Source organism: Perognathus longimembris, chromosome 17 (genome assembly GCF_023159225.1).
Source record: "Perognathus longimembris pacificus isolate PPM17 chromosome 17, ASM2315922v1, whole genome shotgun sequence".
Classification (NCBI taxonomy): domain Eukaryota; kingdom Metazoa; phylum Chordata; class Mammalia; order Rodentia; family Heteromyidae; genus Perognathus; species Perognathus longimembris.
The window spans coordinates 12,641,906-12,664,205 of NC_063177.1; the positions used below are offsets into that span (position 1 = coordinate 12,641,906).

A 22,300-nucleotide genomic window follows, 5' to 3' on the forward strand; every position below is an offset into this window, starting at 1 on the left:
CTGTTACTTGAGTCACACCTCCACTTCTGGCTTTCTGCTGGTTAACTGGAGATAAAGAGTCTCATAGACCTTCTGTCAGGTTGACTTCAAACCATAATCCTCAGATCTAAGCCTCCTGAGTAGCTAGGATTGCAGGCATGAACCACAGGTGCCTGGCTTACAACATAGATCCTTGACTAAATTATTAGTAATTAGTTCCACGTGCTTTTTTCCTGCGCTAGTCTCAAACTAGTCTCTGCCTCATGAATAGCTAGGCTAACAAGAATGAGCCATAGGTACAAGGGTCAACTTAGTTTTTAAGCAACCTTCAGGATAAAAGACAGTAGGTACAGTTGTATAACAAGAAGTAGCCTAAGCTTGGTTTTTTTTAGTTTCATTTTTATTTCACTGAAGTATACAGAGTTATATCTTTGCTAAGCAAAATTTTAACACTTTAGGTCCCAATAAATTGGCTTAACTTGAACTTTGAAAGAAGCAAGTTCTGAGTTCTAGAAGAGGGAATCCAATGGAGGAGAGGAGGGATCCTGTTTCTCCAGTTCTTTGTCTAGTGTTTGATGATAATTCTACTTAAACATTTAGAATATCATTCCCTAAATAAATACAGCAGTTTCTGGATTGAAGAACTAATTTTTACTTTCCTTGGTTGCCATTTTGGGAACAAGTATACATTAGTACAGTCAACTTTCATTTCTCCATTTTGCCTTTAAGTTAAAAACATTTGCATTGTAATAATATTCACAGTATTTCACAGTAAAATAGTCTGTCATTTTTCTGTCATGAATGAAGCAGACTTTTAAGAATCAAAATAGTCTTAGAATCCATTCAAGTTGTCGGCATCATCCACACATTAGGAGCAGCCAAACAGAACCATAAATACATCTGTCAACTCTTGGCGCCTACTGTTGTCATGTGCAGGTCAGCTGGATATGTGATAACTCCAGGCAGGGCACAAGAGGCAGCTCAGATGCTTGTGGCTTTCACAGTGAGAATCAGCCAGTGGTGTCCTGTCATGTTCTTTATTATAGTTTATACTTTGTCCTCCAAGAGGCCAAAGCCTATGTCATAAACCCAGATGGAGAGCAGGTCGTGGCCCAGCCTGCCCACTCCCACTCTTAATATCTATCTGGCAAAGAATATATCTGGATATGATTTTGTGAAAAGTATAGCGGAAGTCTCGGTTCCGATAGGCATAGACAATGGGATTGACAACTGAGTTGGCATGTGACAGGAGAATGGCCATATTCATTGCCCATTTGGGCTTTTCCTTAGCTAGAGTTGGCTGGAAAAGAGTAACACAGTTGACAGCATGTACTGGCAGCCAGCACAGAGCGAAAATCCCCACAATCATAGCCAGTGATTTGGCCGCGTGGATCTCCCGCTGGAGCGTGGTCCTCGAGTGGTCCATCAGTTCTGTGCGCTGAAGCTGCCTGCAGGCTACCATGAAGATCTTGATGTAGATCACCATCATTATTAGCAGTGGGGGCAGAACACACCCAAAGAAATTGAAATATACCATGTAGCTCATGGGGACCACATTTTCAAAGAGACACTTCACAAGGCAGCAGCTCTCATTCATGGTTGCATCCCGGGGCTCCGTGCAGTTGTTGGTGGCGCTGTCTTTGCTGTTCCACCCCAGGAATGGAGTCAGTCCAATGCCAAAGGCAAGAACCCACAGGACAGCAATGACTCCTCTTGCTCGGGTCCCAGTGACCAAACTTTTATACCTGTTCAAAAGAACATCAGTTATGGTCAGTTTATAATCCTTTGCAACCAGTCCCCAAGAACCCACCTCTGCTTTTGTTCCATAGCCCCTTCGTTCTAACAGCCTTGAAGGTTCAACCTCCAGGTCAGGAAAGATTTTAATTTTTGCCATAATAACTCATATCTGTTCAGTGATAAAAGACAGTTTAACATTGTAGACACCTTGAAGGAGCACTTTTGTTGTTGTTGTTTTTGGTAATACTTGGGTTTGACCTCAAGGCCTGGGCTTCCAACAGAAGTGCTCTACCACTTAAGCCATGCCTGCCCCCAAAGGAGCACCCAACAGTGACCTCCATACTGATCTTTGGGCCTAGGTCTTCTATAAGGTACTGTTCTAAGTGGCAGAGACACCTCAGTAAACAGAACAAGTTCTCTTCCAAACGTTAGGTACCTATGTGCTGGCAGGGGCAATGTTTGTGGTATGAAAAACATAAAAACACATTAAGAAAGGTCAGGACTGGTAGGGATGGTAGTTTTAAAGAGGGTGATAGAGGGTCGCTTCACTGATAAGGTGACCACTTAATGAAGCCTAAAGAGCCCAGATAGCATCACCCATGGCTGTAAACAAACGCCTCTTCTCCCACAAATAACAGAAGCTTGCTTCAGACTATGGGTAGGTTCATTTCCCAGCAAATTGCTCCGAAACAAATTCTGTAAGTGCTTTCTCTGTCTGAACTGCTAGCAGAACATAAAAATTAGGAAGTAAATATTAATAGTTGGCCTATAACATGTAAAATTACAATGTAATATATTAACTAAATGAAATACAATCTTTCTGTAACCTTAGGACAGAAAACTAAAAAAAAAAAAAAAAGCTTGATTCACAGTACCTTGAGACCTGGTTATGAAAAAGTGTCTAATTTCCTTTGCCTGTAAGACAAAGCTCCTCCTCCTTAGCCTGGCCCCATCAGCCTTCCTTAGTGCCAGAGACCAAACATCTGTTCCTCTTCATTTTCTGTTCACATCTTAAGAAGAATAGGATACTCCAAACACAGATATGTTAGAGCCTGTTTATCTTCCTTATGTTTTCCCTCAGCTAGAATGACAATGACCTCCTAAGGACAAGAGACTATATTCCTTTGTATTTGAATATGTTTCTCCTTATCTGACAGCTTTTACTTCTTTTCAGTACTAGAGACTGAACTCAGGGCCTCACATGCTAAGTAAACACTCTACCTCCTGCCCATACCCTCTCAGCTTTAAAGGACTATTTTGCTATTAAGGCATGTTTGGTGCTGTGGCCTAGACAGAAAAGAGAGCCAGTACACCTTGCTTAGGAAGTTAGGTAGGAAATAAATATTACTGGCTGGCTCCAGAATAATTTTAATTTTTGACCTAGTAACTCAGTGACCTCTAGTCTTTTTCCTAGGAGGGTTCTTCTCAATATCAGACAACTCAGATGTAGAGCCTAACTACAGATTGCCTGCTGGCTCAGCTGCTCACTGAATTTTTTTCTTGGCCGATGGATCTGTTTCCATACCTTTAAATGCTTCCCTCCTTATTCAGGAATGTAAAGTCACTTGTAAAATGTTATTCCTTGCCATGGCCTCACAAGAGATGTAAGTAACATGATTAGTCCCTGAAGGGTAACAGAATCATCCTCAAGGCCAATCATTTAGAACCATAGGGTTCAGGTCCACAAGCAACTCCTCCACAACTCAGTTCTAAACTGGACTCAAGTATAGTGAGCTGAGTACAGCTGACTACGTGACAACCTTGAGAGGTGGAATCTGTGTGGGGTTAGCTTTCATTCTCATGATAGTGATTGGCCTAGGATAGATAAGATGGTTCCGGCTGATGAAACATGAAAGGAAGTCTGTGAAGGGACCTCCAGGAAATACTTTATTCCCTGATAAGAGGAGACAGACCCAAGAGAATAGGTCTGGTCCAATGCCCATTCTTTCCTACTTTTGATACTTTTGTGGGAGGCTGTGATGCCCAGAGCTACTGCACCATCTTGTTACCATGAGTGACAGGCATGAAGACAAAACCAAGGGCCAAGCAATACTAAAGAAAGGCCAGGGGCTGGGGATATGGCCTAGTGGCAAGAGTGCCTGCCTCATATACATGAGGCCCTGGTTCGATTCCCCAGCACCACATATACAGAAAATGGCCAGAAGTGGCACTGTGGCTCAAGTGGCAGAGTGCTAGCCTTGAGCAAAAAGAAGCCAGGGACAGTGCTCAGGCCCTGAGTCCAAGCCCCAGGACTGACCAAACAAAAAGAAAAAAGAAAGGCCAGGTCCTTGACAACAGAAGCCAAAGACAATTATGTCAACTCCCAGGCCCATGTTCCTTCCATAACACCATGCCTCTTATTTTACCTTTAAAAAAAAATAATAGATACAGAGTATGGAAGAGTGGGGGAGGCATCACATCAGAGTTCAAAACTAAAGAGATCTACCTCCATCAGAACTTCTCAAAACTGCTTTATCCTGCACATGTGAATAACTATTTTTATGCTGAATTGTCTTGAATAAAGAAAGAAAAACAGCTGATTTCATCAAGGGAGCAGCTGTTCTGACCACCCCTTCCCCCCATCACCTCTCTTCCCTGCTCATTACTTCATTTAAAGAGGTCTTTCTTTATAACTGTTGTGCTAGGCATTAGAAGCCTAACTCCTGACCTCAGGGAATATAAGCTAATGGGAGAGACAGGAAATAAACAAGTAAATATGCAAATAAGTCATTAGGAATTTGGAAGGGATAAGAGAGTGAAAAAAAGACAAAGGAGGAGACAGTATAGAGAGTATGAGGGAAGGCCTCTTAAATGGCAAGCTAAATGCTGAGAAGAAATGAAAATGTGAAGAGTGGAGAGAAAAACAGTCCAAGCAAAACAACACAAAAGCTAAGGCTTCCCATCAGGGAAGACTATTACTTCCCCATTGGAACCCAAAGGAAATGCAAATGAGCTAAGGTGAGGCAGAGGCCAGCTCCTAGGCTGTGGGAGGGCACTGAAGGCTAGTAAGCAAAGGCATGGCACTGGTTATACTAAGATGCAGAAAGCTCACCCAGCCACAACATTTTCGGGAAACAGGAGAAGCAGAGAGAGAGAAAAAAAAATGAGTACGGAAATTTTCAGTTAGCTGATTCGAAAGAAAATACTGACTTGGCCAGGAGCTGATGGCTCACACCTGTAATCCTAGCTACTTAAGGGGCTGAGATCTGAGGATCACAGTTCAAAAGCCAGCCCAGGCAGGAAAGTCTCTAAGAACATGACAGCAACAGGGAAGACCGAGAAAGACGAGCAGACCAAAGTATGGCAGCCATGAGGAGGCAGCGTATTTGGCCAATGGGACCCCTCAAAAGTTCCCCCACTGGAACTGGAGATGAGATGCATACAGCAGAATGCTTGCCTAGTATGCACAAGGGTCTGGGTTCAATACTCAACGTCAGAAAAAAAAAAGTAGGAAGAGGTCTTGCAGAAGATGAGAGTGTGCTGTTGGGAGGATATTGTGGAAGGAGGTGTGAAGAGAACCAAGAGAGCTGCAGCCCAGTCCCTGGGGTCCAGGGCGTCAGTAAGAGGAGCTGTAGGGGCTGGGGATATGGCCTAGTGGCAAGAGTGCTTGTCTCATATACATGAGGCCCTAGGTTCAATTCCCCAGCACCACATATGCAGAAAATGGCCAGAAGTGGCGCTGTGGCTCAAGTGGCAGAGTACTAGCCTTGAGCAAAAAGAAGCCAGGGACAGTGCTCAGGCCCTGAGTCCAAGCCCCAGGACTGGCCAAAAAAAAAAAAAGAGGAGCTGTAACCTTGGGGGAGAGGCCAGATGGGGAGGGGTACAAGAGAAGAGGGCACAATGCTTGGGAAGGAGAGATGGGAATTTGAATCCATTTAGCCAGGAAACAGAGCATTGTGACACTGAAAATGATTTCCTGAGAACCAAAATACTTACCCAGAGCTGACACAATCGACCCACATCTCTACCATCATCTAGAATGGTCCAATGGCAACTGAAACTCTAAAGGAACCATTTCACCACCTAAGTCCTCCCTAATTTCCTAATACCTTCCTAGTTTCTCCCTATTTAGCAGATAGATTTTCCATGTTGTCAGCTTTTGAACCTCACAAATAACCAGATGCCAAGTTTTGGGGACAAATGCCTACAGATCCCTCCTCCAAATGAACCATGACACAGCACAACACTACCAACACAGAAGGCCCCAAGTGCAGTGCTGGGCACTGTGCACTGTACACACGCACTGTGTCATGCCCCATGGGACAGAGCTGCTAGTGACACATGTAGAAGTAAAAACCAGGGCTGGGGATATAGCCTAGTGGCAAGAGTGCCTGCCTCGGATACACGAGGCCCTAGGTTCGATTCCCCAGCACCACATATACAGAAAACGGCCAGAAGCGGCGCTGTGGCTCAAGTGGCAGAGTGCTAGCCTTGAGCGGGAAGAAGCCAGGGACAGTGCTCAGGCCCTGAGTCCAAGGCCCAGGACTGGCCAAAAAAAAAAAAGAAGTAAAAACCAAGGCTCAAAGAGATGAAACAATCTGCCCATTGCCACTAAGTTACAGTAACATAAATCCAATATAATCTGATTCTGAGTTTATCTAAGCTAGTCCTTTTCCTGCTTACCAACCTTCAGTGCTGATCTCACAAATCCTAGCTCCCTCTGCCTCACCTGGCTAGGGGTCAGTTGCTTCACAATCTTTCTCCAGACACATCTGCCTTTGCCAGAGCTACTTCCCAGGTCCAGGGGGCCCCACTCTGCCAGGAACTATATGGAAACTAGAACTTGAATAAAGGGGGTCCATTAGACTTGGCAGGCTCTACTTAGGCAGGAAAGGAAGACATGTGCTCACTCTTTTCCTACTTTGCTGGGGGATTTGACTAGACTGTACCACCTCCATAGAAAAGAGGTGTGGGTTCCTCTGGGCTCTGGAGCCCCAGCTTCATGGTGGCAGGATAGTTGGCCTACACAGGACACACCCTAGACCCAGGACCAGGTAAGAGTCATGGATGCCCTAGAAAACAGGCAGGTGTTCCTACACTCTTCAGGGCCCTGGAAGGACCGACTCCTGGAGTTCTTGGTATTGAAGGCTCTATACACTTTTTTTTTTTTTTTTGGCCAGTCCTGGGGCTTGGACTCAGGGCCTGAGCACTGTCCCTGGCTTCTTTTTGCTCAAGGCTAGCACTCTACCACTTGAGCCAGAGCGCCACTTCTGGCCGTTTTCTATATATGTGGTTCTGAGGAATCGAACCCAGGGCTTCATGTATACGAGGCAAGCACTCTTGCCACTAGGCCATATTCCCAGCCGGCTCTAGACACTTCTGCACATGCTCTTGTCTCCATCCTCTCTGAACACCTGCCTCCTCCCCAGCCCCCAGCCCCTGCTGTGGGCCCCACTCCTGGCTCTGCATGCCACTGGCTCTCAGAACATCCTCAAGTCTCCATGAGAACGTCCATCTCCCTGAAATGTTCCCAAAAAGCACAGGCTACATCTCTCCCTGTGCCTGTTACTGTTCTGTTGTAGAGGAGACTGGGCACCATAGAAAGGGCAGGAAGGAAGCCAGCTGCCCTAAGTGCAGGACAGAAAATGACCAGTGATGGAGAAGTGAATGCAGAAAACAAAGATGGACTCATTATCCCAAACACGGCAGGAACAAGTCCAGCCTTTGTGGCCTACACTAAAGGGATGAACTGGGAAAGCTGACCCTCTGGGAAATGTCTATGCCCAGTGCTGTGTATAGAGCTGTGCTGGGATCCATCCATTCTCTGTATAAGGAGCTCATTAGCTAAGGAGATTGATAGAAAAACAGTCACATGGAAGGAATCAACAGAAGGGAACAGTGTGAACACTGGTTACATAATGAAGCGGGGGGGGGGGGGGGGGGAAGGGGAAGGGACCACGAGGGCTGAATAGCAAGTACTGGCCTACTTCTGGGGTAGGAGCCTGCTCTGACTCTGAAGCCCACAGTTCAACTCAGGCCCCAGAATTCAATCCCTAGCTCTCAGCTCACAGCCCCAAGGGCAGCCCAGCCAGAGGCTTTACTGAGCCAGAGGTCCCTGACAGAAGCAAGTGCAAGGCCCTGAGAACCATCTCCAACACTGAAAAATAATTTTTGAAGTGTTCACAAACAAAAGAAATAAAAATTTTGAATAGCATTGTCTATTGAAGTAAAATCTACAACTTAAAATATTCTCACAAAAAACCTTAAGACCTAAGTGTATTCATTAATAAAGTCCATAAAGTCCAGCAGATACTTCAGAAACCAGTATATGTTGAGGATAGCTGTGCCTTTAAGAGGCCACAGCTGGCTTTAGTCCGTCCCCTCCCCTTCCGCCTTTAACAGGAAGAGAAGCCTCCACCCCTGGACACGAGCACGTGTCTGATAGCCAGGGACCCCAGAACCCAGTCCTTGGGGGGCTGGGTCTCCGCCCATAGAGGAAGTCCCCTGACATCACTTGAGGGACAGCCCAACCAGCAGTCCCTCTCCTGTGCCCGCCTTTGGGGGTATATCTGTTGGCTCCTCATTTGAATAAATCAGAACGCCCCTGAGGCTTTCTCCGGGACTTCCACGCGTGTCCGTGTCTTTTCTTAGAAGGGCATGAGGAGTCTCGTTCGGCCACGTGCACTGAGGCCTACCCGTGTCCCGTCACTCCACCCTGGGCGCCCGCAGGTCAGGTGCCCAGGGGAGAGGGTGAAAAGGGGAACACACAAGAGAGAGTAATTTTAGCATCCCCGGACCCAGGGGAGGTGAATCTAGCCCGGCAAGTATACATACGCACACACGCACACACGCACACGCACACGCACATGCACATATATTTGTACTGAGTTTGGACTCAAGACCTCAAACTTCCTAGGCAGTTGCTCTACTACTTAAGTGCATGACTACACACAAATCTTGCAGTACATATTTTGAGACTCTATAAATATCTTTTTCTTCCCATCTAGCTTAATCTCTTTTTTTGCCTTTTCTTGTTAGTTTTTGTCTTTATTTTCTTTGACCCTGACAGTAAAAAGTACACTCTACACCATGATCCATTACCTGCATCAGCGAGGTTTCATGAAATGTTACCTTACAACTGTTACCTTACTACAAATGGAATACTCAGATTTCAACTTTCAAATGCCAGTTACAACCTGCTAAATTAATGACATGACTTACTAATAGATCATAACTCACATTTTTAAGCACAGACTCATCTTATAGATGAACAAACCAAAGCAAAAGAAAAGCTGTCAAGTGATCACCAGAATCACATAGCTAGAATAGTGCTAGACTAGACTCAGAACAAAGGATTTGTTTTCTTTTTGTATTTTTGATACAGGGTTTCAGATATATAACACAGGATAGCTTTGAATTCTGGATCCTCCTGACTAAGCCTCCAGAATGCTGGATCACAGGAGTGTACCACTATCTAGAGAGAACAAAGGTTTGTTTGTTTTACATTATTTTACTTTATTGTTATTATAGAGGTGATATATAGGGGATTACAATTACATGAGTCAGATAATGAGTACATTTCCTTTCCTACAGTATCTTCTGTCCCCTCACTCCCAGTTCCTCCCTTCTATCTCCACCCACGAGTTGTGTAGTTCACTTTCATCAATGTCTAATGCACTCCACTGCTGCACTTTTTCACCCTTTTTCCCTCCCCCACAACCCTTCAGAGGATATATACTTGAATGCACCATACATAAAGAAAAGAAGACAGAATTGCCAAAAACTAAAAAAATAATAAAGAGGTCTCTTGTTTCCATATCTTGGAGTTCATTTTGATATGTAAATTGTTTTATATAAATATGAAGAGGCACTTAGGCATTGCGCCCTTTTGTTTCTCTTCTAAAAGTATCTTCTTTTGGTCTATGTGTGAATATCTAGAATCCTGTATAATTTATCATATTCCAGTGCATTTTAGATCTAATTTCCACATATCAGAGAGACCATGTGCCTTCTGTCTTTCTGAGCTTGGCTTACCTCATTTAACATGGTTTGGTCTTGTTCTATCCATTTCCCTACACATGACATTATTTTATCCTTTCTAATGGATATGTAAAATTCTTTTGTGCATAGGTACCACAGTTTTTGGATCTACTCATCTAGGGCATCTGGGCTGTTTCCATGTCTTGGTTATTGTGAATAGTGCACGTGGGACAATGAACATGGATGTCCAGCTGTCTTTATATTTGGGCTCATGATGTTCAAGGTAGATGCCCAGGAGTGGTATGGCTGGGCCATAGGGAAGGCTATGTTTAGTTTTTTGAGGAACCTCCAGACTGCTGTCCAGAGTGGTTGTACTAGTGTACATTCCCAGCAACAGTTCAGTGGGTTTCCATTTTTCCCACATTCCACTGACGTTTATTGTCCAAATTCACAATGTTGGCCAATCTAACTGGGTGAGATGGAATCTCAGAGTTGTTTTGGTTTGCATTTCTTTTAGGCCAGGGATGAAGAACATTTCCTCATGTGTTTCTTTGCCATTCTTACCTCTTCTGAGAAGTCTCTTCTCATCTCCCTTGCCCTCTTAGTGACTTAGTTTCTTGAGCTACTTGTATATATTAGATATTAGGCCTTTGTCTGTTATATTGCTGGCAAAAATCTTCTTCAAGTCTGTTGTCTGTCTTTCTAGTTTAGTAACTATGTCCTTAGCTGTGCAGAACCTTTTAGTTTTGACATAGTCTCGCTTGCCAAGTCTCTCTTCTATCTGTTGTGCCCCTGGGACTCTTTTGAAGAAGTTTCTACCTATACTTATAATTTCTAATGTTCTCCTGGTCTCTCTTGCAGCAGTTTCAAAGTTCAGGTTTGATGTTGAGGTCCTTGATCCACTTTGAATTGATATTAGTGCATTGTGACAAATAGGGATCCACTTTTACTTTTCTGCATCTGGATGCCCAGTTTTCCCAACACCAACTATTAAAGAGGTTATTGTTTTTCCCACTGTATGTCTTTGGCTCCCTTGAGACTCTGTAAATGTCTTATTCATCATGAAACTTGCACTCATGAGTTTTGTCTCCTTTTGATGATTTTGCCTGGATCGGTTATGACTGTGATAGTTTCCCAAATGGTATTTTCTTTTCTTTTCTTTTTTTTTGTCCAGTCCTAGGCCGGGAACTCAGGGCCTGAGCACTGTCCCTGGCTTCATTTTTGCTCAAGGCTAGCACTCTGCCACTTGAGCCACAGCGCCACTTCTGGCCATTTTCTGTATATGTGGTGCTGAGGAATCGAACCCAGGGCCTCATGTATACGAGGCAAGCAATCTTGCCACTAGGCCATATTCCCAGCCCCTGGTATTTTCTTCACTCAGTGATTACTTATCATTAACCATATGGAATTCTATTATCAGCAAGAATTCTTAACAAACAACAAATAAACCTGCACTAGGAGGTTATCTCTTTATTGCTATGAAATTACTCCAGCATCAATGGACAAACCTACCCAAATCTTTGTTTCTATTCGCAATCTTCAACTAAAAGGACTAAAAGCAGCCAGAGCCCTTTGGTAACTTGCTAGTGCCAAATCTGAGCATGGCATCTTTTCCTGTGCCAGCAAATAAGGAAGTACTCAAGAATGAATAGGAACACTCAAAGCAGAAGTAAGCCTGAAGAGGCTCGAGTGGGCCAAATGTTGGCATCAAAATGCAGCACAGGAATAAGCTGAATGGACATAAGTCCACATGCCCCCAAGCAGGAGAAAGCAAGGATAAGGCAAAACTCTTCTTTACAGAAGACTACAAAGTGATTCACATGGAAGGACTGAGGAAAATTATCCTCTTAGCCACCATGGTAATGCCTGATTGAGGCAAGAATCATCAGTGGGGAGCACACACACTTTTACAGTAACCCTGGCACTCACCACCTCCCATATGATCAACTTCAACATGACAGTTCAACAAATGGGCCTTGTGTGCCTCATGTGATGAGCTGACAAGGATACCACATCACTCACGCCCAACCTCAACACAACCATAAGGAAACAACTCAACCCAAATGAGGAACATTCTAGAAAACAAACTACCTGGACTCTTGAGAAATGTTCATGTCTTGAAAACCCTAAAAGGAAACAACCAAGGAACTGTTTTGGATTCAAGAAACAAAAAGGAACATATTAAATAAAAGCAGGACTGTTCTCTGGAACCTGGAAGGAAGGAAAGAAGGTCAGAAGGAAGGAAAAAAGGAAGGCAGAATGGGGGGAGGGAGAGAGGGAGGAAAGGGCTACAAAGAATATAACTAGGACATCTGACTATAAACTGTAAATCTGTTAAAATTCTTGTGTGTGTATGTATGTGTAATTCAGCAGCAGTGTTGATATCCAAGGTGGAAATGGAGAGGACACACACACAGAAACCTTGGGAAGTTTCAGGCAACAAGGCTGGAACAACCATGCAGCACACCCAAGGAGGTACAGCAAACCCAAGCAAGTGGAAGGGAAAGGGCCTGTGGAGGGAGAGGCTGCCACAGGGGAGAAGAGGGAGAAGAGTGCTGGGCTCTCACAGCCACAGGAGCAGGACCCAGGCAGCAACCTCTCCAATACCCACCACACATTTCTCCCAACCTGCAGCACAACTGAGGCCACACTTTCCCAAAACCCCTGTCTTCAGAATGATCCCATTCACCTACCTAGAAACTGCCAGTCACCCTGGACTCTCCTCTCAGCCCCTCCAAGTCACCAAGTGCTCTTGAACTTGTTCCTGTGATCCCACCTTCTAGCCAAAGCACACCACTTGATATACGTATCAATTAGATCCTCGCACCAGTCCTTCAAGATGACTGGCCCCTGGGAATGATCTACAGTGGCAAATCTAATGCCCATACATTTTATTTACCCTGGCGCAGACCACCATCTCTCCAGGCCTGGGTCACTGACTGTGCACCCACACATCATCTTTGGTTCTCAAGTGGTTTCCTGCTTTGGTCTATTGGTTGATTACATGGATCGCCTGAGGCCTGTCTGTTCCAGACTCAGCCAGACCTCTCAGCTGGCATCAAACATGGATCTGCATTCCAGATATTGTAACTTACCCCCAGGTTCACAGCCTCTGCCCAGCCATGCTTTCCCTCATTCTTGCCTTTCATGGCAACCAGCTTCCTTATGAAATCTTTTCCCCTCCAATCCATCTAGCTGTCCATCAATTCAAACCTGACCATATTAAACCCTTAAAATTCTACATTGAAATGACAGTAAACACACACACAAATAAACTCATAAGCATCTTAAAAACAGAACTGATGATAACAGCAAACGAGAGATTTTGATGAGGTTCTAGAAAGAGAAGGCAATAGCTTCTCAGCCTTTTAGCTAAGATCAAGTATAGAAAGAGAAGGTAGGTGAGACCATCACCATAGGCCATGGGGGTAATAAAATGGACATACAGATGGCTGGACAAGGCTCCAGTCTAGTATAGATAATGAGACCCAAACAGGAAAGAGGAAGCAAGGGAAAGCAGTCTGTGGGTCAGCACTGTGAGCTGCCTGAACCCATTCGTTCCCTCTCTACCTCCCCGAAACTGGAGCATGAGACCTAATGGAGGAGGGGAAGGGGGTTGGCTGTATACTCTGTGCCATGTAAAGGAATCTGAAATATGTGAATCCAAGCAATCTTTTGAAAAGTTGGTTCATAAAGTTTAATCTTAAAAGTAAAAAGTGATGGTTATACTTTTTTTAATTGAAGAACTAAGGGGGAGGAAGAGGCTAAGGAACTCTCCAGGAAAGAATCTAGACTGTGAAACATTAAACTCTATAAAAGAGCATTTAAGAGAAAAAGAACGGCTGACTCAAGCAGCAGTGCACCTGCCTAGCAAGTGGGAGGCCTGAGTTCAAACCCCAATGCCAGAAACAAACAAAAAGTGTGATATTTAAGAAGCCAGAAAGTTTCTCCCCAAGTTACTTAAGGATATGTATACAAAGTAACAAATACAAAAAAGCTAGAAAGTGAAAAAAAAAAAACCCATGAAGGCAAAAATAGAATCACTTCCACATCAAGACAGGGAAAATAATGGTCTACCATTGCTGTACCAGAACCATGCAGCAAAGAGCTGCTGACATTCTAACACCAAAGACCATTTAGGGGTTGGGTGAGCCTAGGGATGTGGGAAAATGCTTTTCCTCATTCAACTTCCTTTTAACTTCCAGCTAGGAAATTCATGATCTAAACATAAAGCAAACTAAATGATGGCACAACTTTCAGTAAGGGATAGCATCTAAAAATAGAATGCCTGTCACTTAGACAGGAGAACTGAGTCCCTATGAAGCTTGGGTGTACTGACGACTGCATTTCTACTTCATCATATCATCCATCTCTTCTGGGGTGAGTAAGACAGGTAAAACACTACATTTGTCACTTAGTGATTTCCAATTTTCACATACAGCTCAGAATATAATCATCATAAAAAGCAGGATGTAAATGTGTCCAACATACATTTATGTGCAAGAAGCCATTGTCTGTGCGCCTGTCCTCTACTTTAACTGTATAGAAGGTATACTTGCAATTTGCCTTTCACAGAGCATGCTGCCAGTCTCCCACTGTTAACCTCGGAGACTAAGACCATATCATGGTAACACTCCAGGGAAGAATGATCCCACCCAAAGCCCAGATCCTGAAGCAACAGGAAAGCCTGGGCCTCGGTGCCCCCCATGGGAGGAAAGAGGACCTTGTAGCTGCCACTTAAATTCTGTGAGCCCAGGCATAGCTTCGTCCTCCCTTTCGGCCAACCTTATTAGTCTTTAGCCGTCATCTTCTCTTCCCCACACAATAGTTTCACCCACATAATTGCTATCACAATCTGCCTGTGCCCTTATTCACCTCCCACTGGTCAGGAGCACTCCTGAAGGAGGAGTTCTGGAAGGACCACTGTGTCTACAGTCTTTCACTGCAGCAGTTCCCGTGCAGGCTCAGAGCTCATTGGTAAACAGGCCAGGCCAACCCTAACTTCAGTCTCCTATCTGTGGGGTTTCTCATAAGGACTGGCCAGGATGAAGCACATAAGATGCTTGCCCACAGGAAAGGCTTTGAAACAGCGGTTTCTATTCACAATACTGAAAATGCCACATTCTAGACAGTGAAGGCCAGGCTTCCCTACGCTTGTCTGAACAGGGTCTACCCTATTTAGCTGAAGTCATAGACCAACAGAGCTGAAGAGAGATACTAAGTCCTGCTAGGCCTGGAAGAGAGGGGCTCACAAGGCTAGAGTCCCTGTGCACAGGGTCACCAAGAAAGGAATAAAGGAATGCAGGCTGCAAGCCCGTCCTCCAGATAATTAAAGGCAGCCCTGTGATTTTCAGAAGGGGTGGTCATCTAAGACACAAAGCCTGGCACCACTTCAATGACAAGGCTGTTCCTGTTAGCTGCCCCTACAGGCATGCAAAGCAGCTTTGGACTGGGGTAGCTCTAGGCCTCAGTCTCCAGGGAAGGCCCATAGTGGCCAGAGGGACCCACCTCCTCCCATTCCTCAGAGGAAGCCTGTCCACCACAACCTGAGTGCTCACCATCTCCACTGCTATGTCCTCATGCTGGTGGTTCCTATGCATTCAACTACCCTCATCCAGGGAACAGGACTTTCAGGTCCCCTCCAAATTGTCCTCAGACAGGCTCAGGTACCTCACCAACCAGACCAAACTTGGGCTTCTGTCCAGCTAATATGTACCCAACAGGGAACCACACACCCAGGAACAAGCTACCCATCACTCTGTCCAGGCTGGAGGCTCTGACAGCCTCAGACAAGAGCCAACTTTGGTACTGGCTGTTGGATTGAAGACTGTTTCTCCAGGCTAGAAGGTGAAGCTGAGAGGGCTGTGCTAACACAGAAGATAAATGACAGCAAAGCAACAGCAGGAGCCAGGACCTGTGAGCTACACCAATATGTCAGCGGCCACCTGTTCTCAACTCAGTCCTCCAGCTGGGTTAGCTGTCCTAGGACTAGCCATCTGGGGACACCTCCTAGCACCATACCACCCTGTCACCCCCAGGTCTCTTAGAAGACGGTTGCCCTTCATTTCTTCATTACAACTTCTAGGAAGTGGTGGCATGCATCTGTAGTGCCTACTACTTGGGAGACTGAGGCAGAATTGCTTGAAGCCAGAAGTTTGAGACCAGTGTGACTAACAAATATGAAAAAATACTGAAACAAGCAGATGCCAGTGGCTTACACCTGTAATCCTAGCTACTTAGGAGGCTAAGAATCATGACCCAAAGTTAGCCAAACAGATATATTCTCAAGACTCTTATCTCCAAGTAACCACCAAAAAGCTGGAAGTAGAGGTGTGGCTCAAGTGGGGAAGAGTCAGCTGTGAGCTAAAAAGCTGAGCAGGAGGGCCAAGGCCCCAGAGTTCAAGCCCCAGTACTGGATGGAAATAAATAAATAAACAAACAAAATCTCTCCACATATATATCTCCACCTTTTTCTCTCCCCCCGCCCTCTCTCTGTATGAATGCATGCATGCATGCATGTATGCATGTTCATCCAACTTTTCTTGTGACATCATCTCACCAGAGAGCTCTGGCCCTCATTATGCACCTACCACCTTGGATCAACTGCTCACACATCTTTTTTTGGCACCATCTTCCCACACCTGTGCCAGCTGTTCTCCTGAGCATGATACAAGCTCCTGCTACCCAGTAATTCTTTGTGTTCAAGCATGATGTGAGTCCCTAGCTGGTGCTAGGCATTGTGCTGAGCACCAGGAGGTTCTATAATGTAAGACAAGGTTTACCTCAGAGAGCTCACAATCTGGAACACATAACCAGGAATATTCACAGGTTCCAGGTCATATGTGGGGGCAGAGGGGTGCACCAATCAACACACTATAATGGGAATGATGTGGAAGAGAAAAGTAACACTGATACAAGAGAAAGAAGAAAGATCAAGGAGGAACTATCAGGAAGGGCAGAGGGGGAAGGACCCAGAGCATTTTCTTTCTGCCTTATTTTTAAATGACACTAAAGGTAAATTTTAATAGTATAGATATTATAGCTCATTTTTTTAAGTTTTTGGGGAAAATACTCATAATCTCCTGCTAACTTCTACTCTTAGTAGAAGTCATACTTTCACCAAGGCACAAAGTCTTGCTTAAAAAGCCTAGAGCTCCTACATCCCAGACCCAAGACAGAAAAAGAGCCTCAGTGTGGCAGAAGACTGGAGACTGACAGGACCAGGATCCAGGGATGGGCAAACACACCCTCTATGTTCTATTGGCCCAACAGCCAAACATTCCCTGCAAAATGCTCTCCTTCAGCTCCTCTGGAAAAACAGGCTTTGTTCAGCCCTATTAGAAACTTAACCAAGGGGAAAGGGGAAACTGAGTCCTCAGAGCAGGGCAAAGAAAGTCACCACAGTGAGTCACAGTCACCCTGTGGTGGGTGTGACATGAGGGGGAACAGGATTAGACTAGGGAAGAGAAATCAGAACAAGCCTGAGGATGAAATGAGCAGGGGCAGCTGTGGGCAGATACAGGCTCACCCCTAAAGTCCAAGAGCCTGTACCTCAGCTCTGCCATGTGCATCTTTAGAAGACCACTACTGATGGTTTCCCTGAACTCAGGAGGGAAGCATCTGAAGACTGAATTAGATAAAGCAGACCTTCTGTCTGTGGCTCCTCACTCTGAAGGCAAAGGGCTCCTGTGGTGCAGATACTCTTTGCCTTGAGTCAGGCCAAAGGTGTGATTTCTGTGCCTGGCTTCCTCCTAAACACAGCATTTCTGACTTGACTCATATCTGCAGCTCCATGACCCCAAGAAGGGTTTCAGAACTAAATCAGAACTCAGGGGGTCCCAACATCCAGCCTGGGTCAATCAAGTAAAGGTGTCTCAGCCTCCCTCACCCCAACTTCAGAAAGGTTCTCTAACTTTGGTATAAGTAGAAGAGCCTGGGCTGGGAATGTGGTTTAGCGATAAGAATGCTTGCCTAGCATGCATGAAGCCTTGGGTTTGATTCCTTAGCACCACATAAACAGAAAAAGCCAGAAGTGGCACTGTGGCTCAAGAGGTAGAGTGCTAGCCTTGAGCAAACAGAAGCCAGGGACGGTGCTCAGGCCCTGAATCCCAAGCCCCAGGACTGGGGGTGGGGGGAAGTAGAAGAGCCTGTTAGATATCAAGACACATCCCATACACACCCTACCCCAGACATTCTGATTCAGTAAGGCCCAGTAACCAGCATTTTCCTGAAACTAGGTCTTCCTCTATGGCCCTCAAACTACTGGTCTCAAATTTCTGGGTTCAAGGGATCCTCCCACCTCTGTTTCCCAAGTCGCTGCCACAGACACACAAATCACAGCCCCCAACTCAATGTAATCTTCATTCAACCTGCTCCCAGCTCTTGACACCATTGAGGGCAGGGCTCACTTCAGGCAGCTCCCAGGAGGGTTCAGGGACAGGTGAGAACCCAGGTACCCCTCCCAAGCCCCTAGGGCAGAAGCCAGTGTGCAGACAGGTCACGTGACTGCACCTTCAGGATGGGAGTCATGCAGCTCCTTTGAGTGAGCCAGCTCTTTGGTGCTTTCCTCTGGCTGCTGTGTGCAGCCAGGAGGGTAGGGACCTCTCTTCCACTTACATCTATCTCACCCTCCTGTCCTTCCCAAATGCAAAAGAGAAGTGAGGGGCCTGGGATCCACATCTGTTTCTCTTTAAGAGACCCACGTCCATTTTTTCCCCAACACAAACCAGAGCAAGAAATGTTAGATCTAAAGTTTTATGGAACTTCCTGCTTCATCTATGTGTTACAAGAGATTGTCCCGGGTAAGCTGGGTGTCTCTGGGGCTCTGCCAGGGGCAAGTCCAAGAGCTTTCCTTAGACAAGCAACTCCCACTGGGGGCTTGGGACTGCCCTTCTGCATGCGAAAAGTCCAAAAGGCCATTAAGTGAGAACCATGAGAACCAAAGGCAGGGAAAAAACCTGTAAGAGAGAAGAAGATACTGTGTAGCCCCATGCCTGGGAAATCCCTGGGCTCTATCACACCTGATGGGCTGCTTGAGGCCTTCTGGTCAGCTGCCAAGGGCAGCAGATTGTGGAACAGCCCAGACACGCACATAAGCTCCCAGCCTTGCCAAGCAGGAGGTTCTGGTTCCCTTGGGGACCCAGAACACAACCTACAGAGTCCAAGCTAACATATCTTCCAGCTTCTGGGAGTATTCTGCTCAGTTCCCACCAAGCCCTGTTCCTTAAAATCACCACCAAGTTCACTGCAGGCAGATGCCTTCTCCAGAAATAGCAGACTGCTTCTCTCCCTCTTTCTGCAACACTGGTGCCACACATAGCACTGCAAGCATGGGAGAACACAGTGCCAGCTCTGAATTCAAGTCCCAGCTCTGCTACTCTTTCCAAGAAGTACTACCCTGAACAAGATTCTCATCCCACTGAACCACCAGCCTCTAACTCACAGGATGCAGGCAACAGTACCTATTATCTCGACTTATTGCAAGTAGTAGGGGATGTACATAAATAAAATAATATAATACAAAAGTCCTGGTCTACAGTTGGCAATAAGAGTCTCCTCTCTTCTCATCCCATTCTTATAACCTACTTTCCCTGTTGTGTTTCTCACTTCCAAACAGAAAGATCCCAAACTCACCTCAGAAATGCCAAAGGGGCCCAGGACTATCAACTTTATATCCATCAGCTACAACTGTGGATCCACTCCCCTAGCTAGCTAGCTCCATCTTCTGATTCCTACATGGGTATTCTCCGTGTGGAAAAAGGAGGTTTTCCACAATTTTCTAAGGTCTTGATGGGCTTCTTGGTCTGCTCCGACAGGGCAGCGAGGTATGAGAGGTACCAACAGCCCTACAGATGCTCCATTTAGTTTGGTGAACCAGTAGCATGAAACTCGTTGTGTGTGTGTGTTTTAAGTATAAGGAGTAAACTGCATCACAAACATGCAGGGACAAGTGTCAGTAGCGTTCCCGAAGTGAACTGGCATTTCCCCTCGGATCTGCCTGGCTGCCTCAATTCACAGCAAGCACGATAATTAAGTGGTGTCCTGAATTCTCCGCGCCTGTTCTGACTGCCACTTCCCAGTGTCTCAAGTTGCCTGGGCCTGAGCAGAAGCTTCCCCCAAACTCAGCTCTCAGGGGTCCCCATTTCCCGCTTTGGGGCGGTAGCTCTTCTCTGCCACTAAAGCTGTGTCTGAGGACTGAGGAATAAAGCGTTGGCCGCGTCCTCAAACCTCCTGCTACCACCTGGATTTCCACGGCCTACGGGGGCATCTCGCCGGGGTGGCTCTTCCTGGACCTCTCAGGACTGTCTCCACGCAGAGCCCTCTAGAAGGACACGAGCACCCGGGGCGCCAGGCAGCCGCAGTGTCTGCGGGAGTTTTTCTCTGGTGCACCGTGAGAATCTCAGAAACATGGGGTCCACGTGTTTGTGGAGATAAGTGAGCATCCTCCCCCAGCGTGCCCCTAACCTGGCGCGTTTGGGGTCCCCCAAGGCAGTACCTTGGGCTTGGAGAGGGCGGCTCTCTACTCCACTAGGCCCTTACCGACGCCACGCGCCTCACCTGAGCGGGACGCAGATGGCCAGATACCTGTCGACGGCCACGGCCAGGAGGCTGAAGATGGAGCTCTGCGTGAGCACGAGTACGAAACAGGCGAGGAAGAGGCAGCTGTGGAAGTCCGTGCAGAAGCCCAGGCTGATGGTGACGGCAAAGGGGATGGCAAACAGCCCCACCGCCACGTCGGCCGCCGCCAGAGACACCAGAAAGTAGTTGGTGGGAGTTTGGAGGGTACTCGACGTGCTCACGGCCGCGCACACCAGCACGTTGCCCGCTACCGACAGTGAGGCGATGACCAGCTCCAGCGCCACATACAGCGCGTCCTGCGTCTCCAGCGGCATGGCCAGGCCCGGGCGTCGTCTACCAGGGGCGCTCCGAGCGCAGGGCAGCCGCGTGGGCCCCGCCGGGCATGGCCGGAGCGCCGGGACCGCGCCTCCACCCGCCGCGTCTGAGCTGCTAGGCTCTGGCTCTCTGGACACCCGGCTCAGGGGGCGGGGCCTCAAGTAGGCGGCTACACCCATTGGCCGGTACGCCCGCCCTTCCCGGACTTCCCAGGCGTAGCCCCACCCTCTCGTCGGGTCGGCTCCAGTCTCGCGCCGCCAACTGCCGCGCGCCGGCGAGCACCTCACAAAAATCCTCAGTTTTCTCTCAATCCCTCAATACCGAGGTTGGCGGCGGGGGCGCGAGCGGTCGCACTGCCTCCCAGCCGGGCGGCTCTGCTAGTTCTGGTCCCGGACGCCCGTCAGTTCTGGGGAGTCCATGAGAAAAGACAGCCTCCCTCACCCCCTACACACCGGCCACTCCACGGCCTGGAGGGCGGTGAGGTCCCCGAATCCGCGGGGACCCCCGCGGCACCCTGGCCCTGGGACGCCCCTGCGTCCCGGACGGGATGCCGAGCGAGGGCGGGAAGGCACCACGCCCGCAGGCCGCGCTCGCGTGGCCGCCTGGGGCCGCTCGTTCCCACGTGAATGACCCGGTCAGGTCGCGGCACTCTGCCCTCGGCGGCGCGCCCTCCACCGCGCCTCCCCCTAGAATGCCTTCTCCACATCCCTCACCCGCGCCCCCTCATGCAGGGCTGGACCCGGGTACTCTGTTTCCCCAACCTCTCCCCCCAGGGCTACCGGCCCCGAGGGTTACGTCTGCCCACTGTAGGGCTCGCTCGGACAGCCCGGTGCCCTCAAATGCACGCGTCCACAGCCAGGCGCCTCCCAGCCCTCCCGGCACTGGCGCTGGGACTCACCCCACCTCCCGCGGCCAAGCCCCTCTCCCCGGCTTCTCCACCGGAGTGGTCCCGCCTTTTCCCGACCCGCTTCTGGGGCCTGGCTACTCTATGGGCCTCTGCCACCCTCACCAGCACCATCCCTCCAGATCACACCCGGTGGTGCCATGCGCCCACCTGCAGCCTCTGGCACGGTCACCAACCAGGATGAGGAGACTGATGGGCAACAGGAAGACAGAGTTGGAAACAATGTTGAACAAAAAACCCAAACACCATGTGAACGCCGAAGATTTGGGGGATGGTGAAAAGATTCCAAATGTGATGCTTGCACGGTTCTGTGAATATACAAATAAATGTTGCACGTTTTTAGAGGAAGGATGGACGGTATGGCACAGAAATTATATCCATGTGGTCGTCAAAAGAACAGTCCCCTCTCTCCCACCACGCATGACACTCATAACAAGGACAGCAAAATCTTCAGAACACTCAGCAGAGGTTCTTGCTGCCTAGAGTTATTTTAGGGACTATTTTTCTCTATCTCCACGAAGCTTATTACTTCTATGACTTTTTTTTTAAGCCTTGTGAAAAAATGTTTTGAGGGTGTGGATCAAGTGGCATCTCCTTGAGTTCAAGCCCTAGTACCACCCCCACAAAAATAATATAAAAATGATAGCAGTGGTCTACCTGCTGTGTTCCCATAGTATTTGACCCAGACCTCTGCTGCCTAACAGGTGACAAACTGGGACCTCAGTGAGATAAGGCAGCTCCAAGGGCTTTCTTGGAGAGGAAGAGGAAACAAGACTTTTGCAGAATGGGCAAGACTTGGGAGCAGGTGATTGTGGGCAGGTATGGGGTGGAGCTATGGAGGGCAGAGATAGGGGAGAGGCTTGCCAA

General features: G+C 47.4%; 1 protein-coding gene across 1 annotated transcript; it reads right to left on the reverse strand.

Moving 5' to 3' along the window:
* Positions 1-508: 508 nt before the first annotated feature.
* Adora2b (adenosine A2b receptor) lies at positions 509-20,558 on the reverse strand. The gene is made up of 2 exons (XM_048366732.1): positions 20,194-20,558; positions 509-1,724 (listed from the first exon to the last, which is right to left on the reverse strand). Exons 1-2 carry the CDS (start codon positions 20,526-20,528, stop codon positions 1,061-1,063), a joined length of 999 nt encoding a protein of 332 aa, XP_048222689.1. The 5' UTR covers positions 20,529-20,558; the 3' UTR covers positions 509-1,060.
* Positions 20,559-22,300: the final 1,742 nt, after the last annotated feature.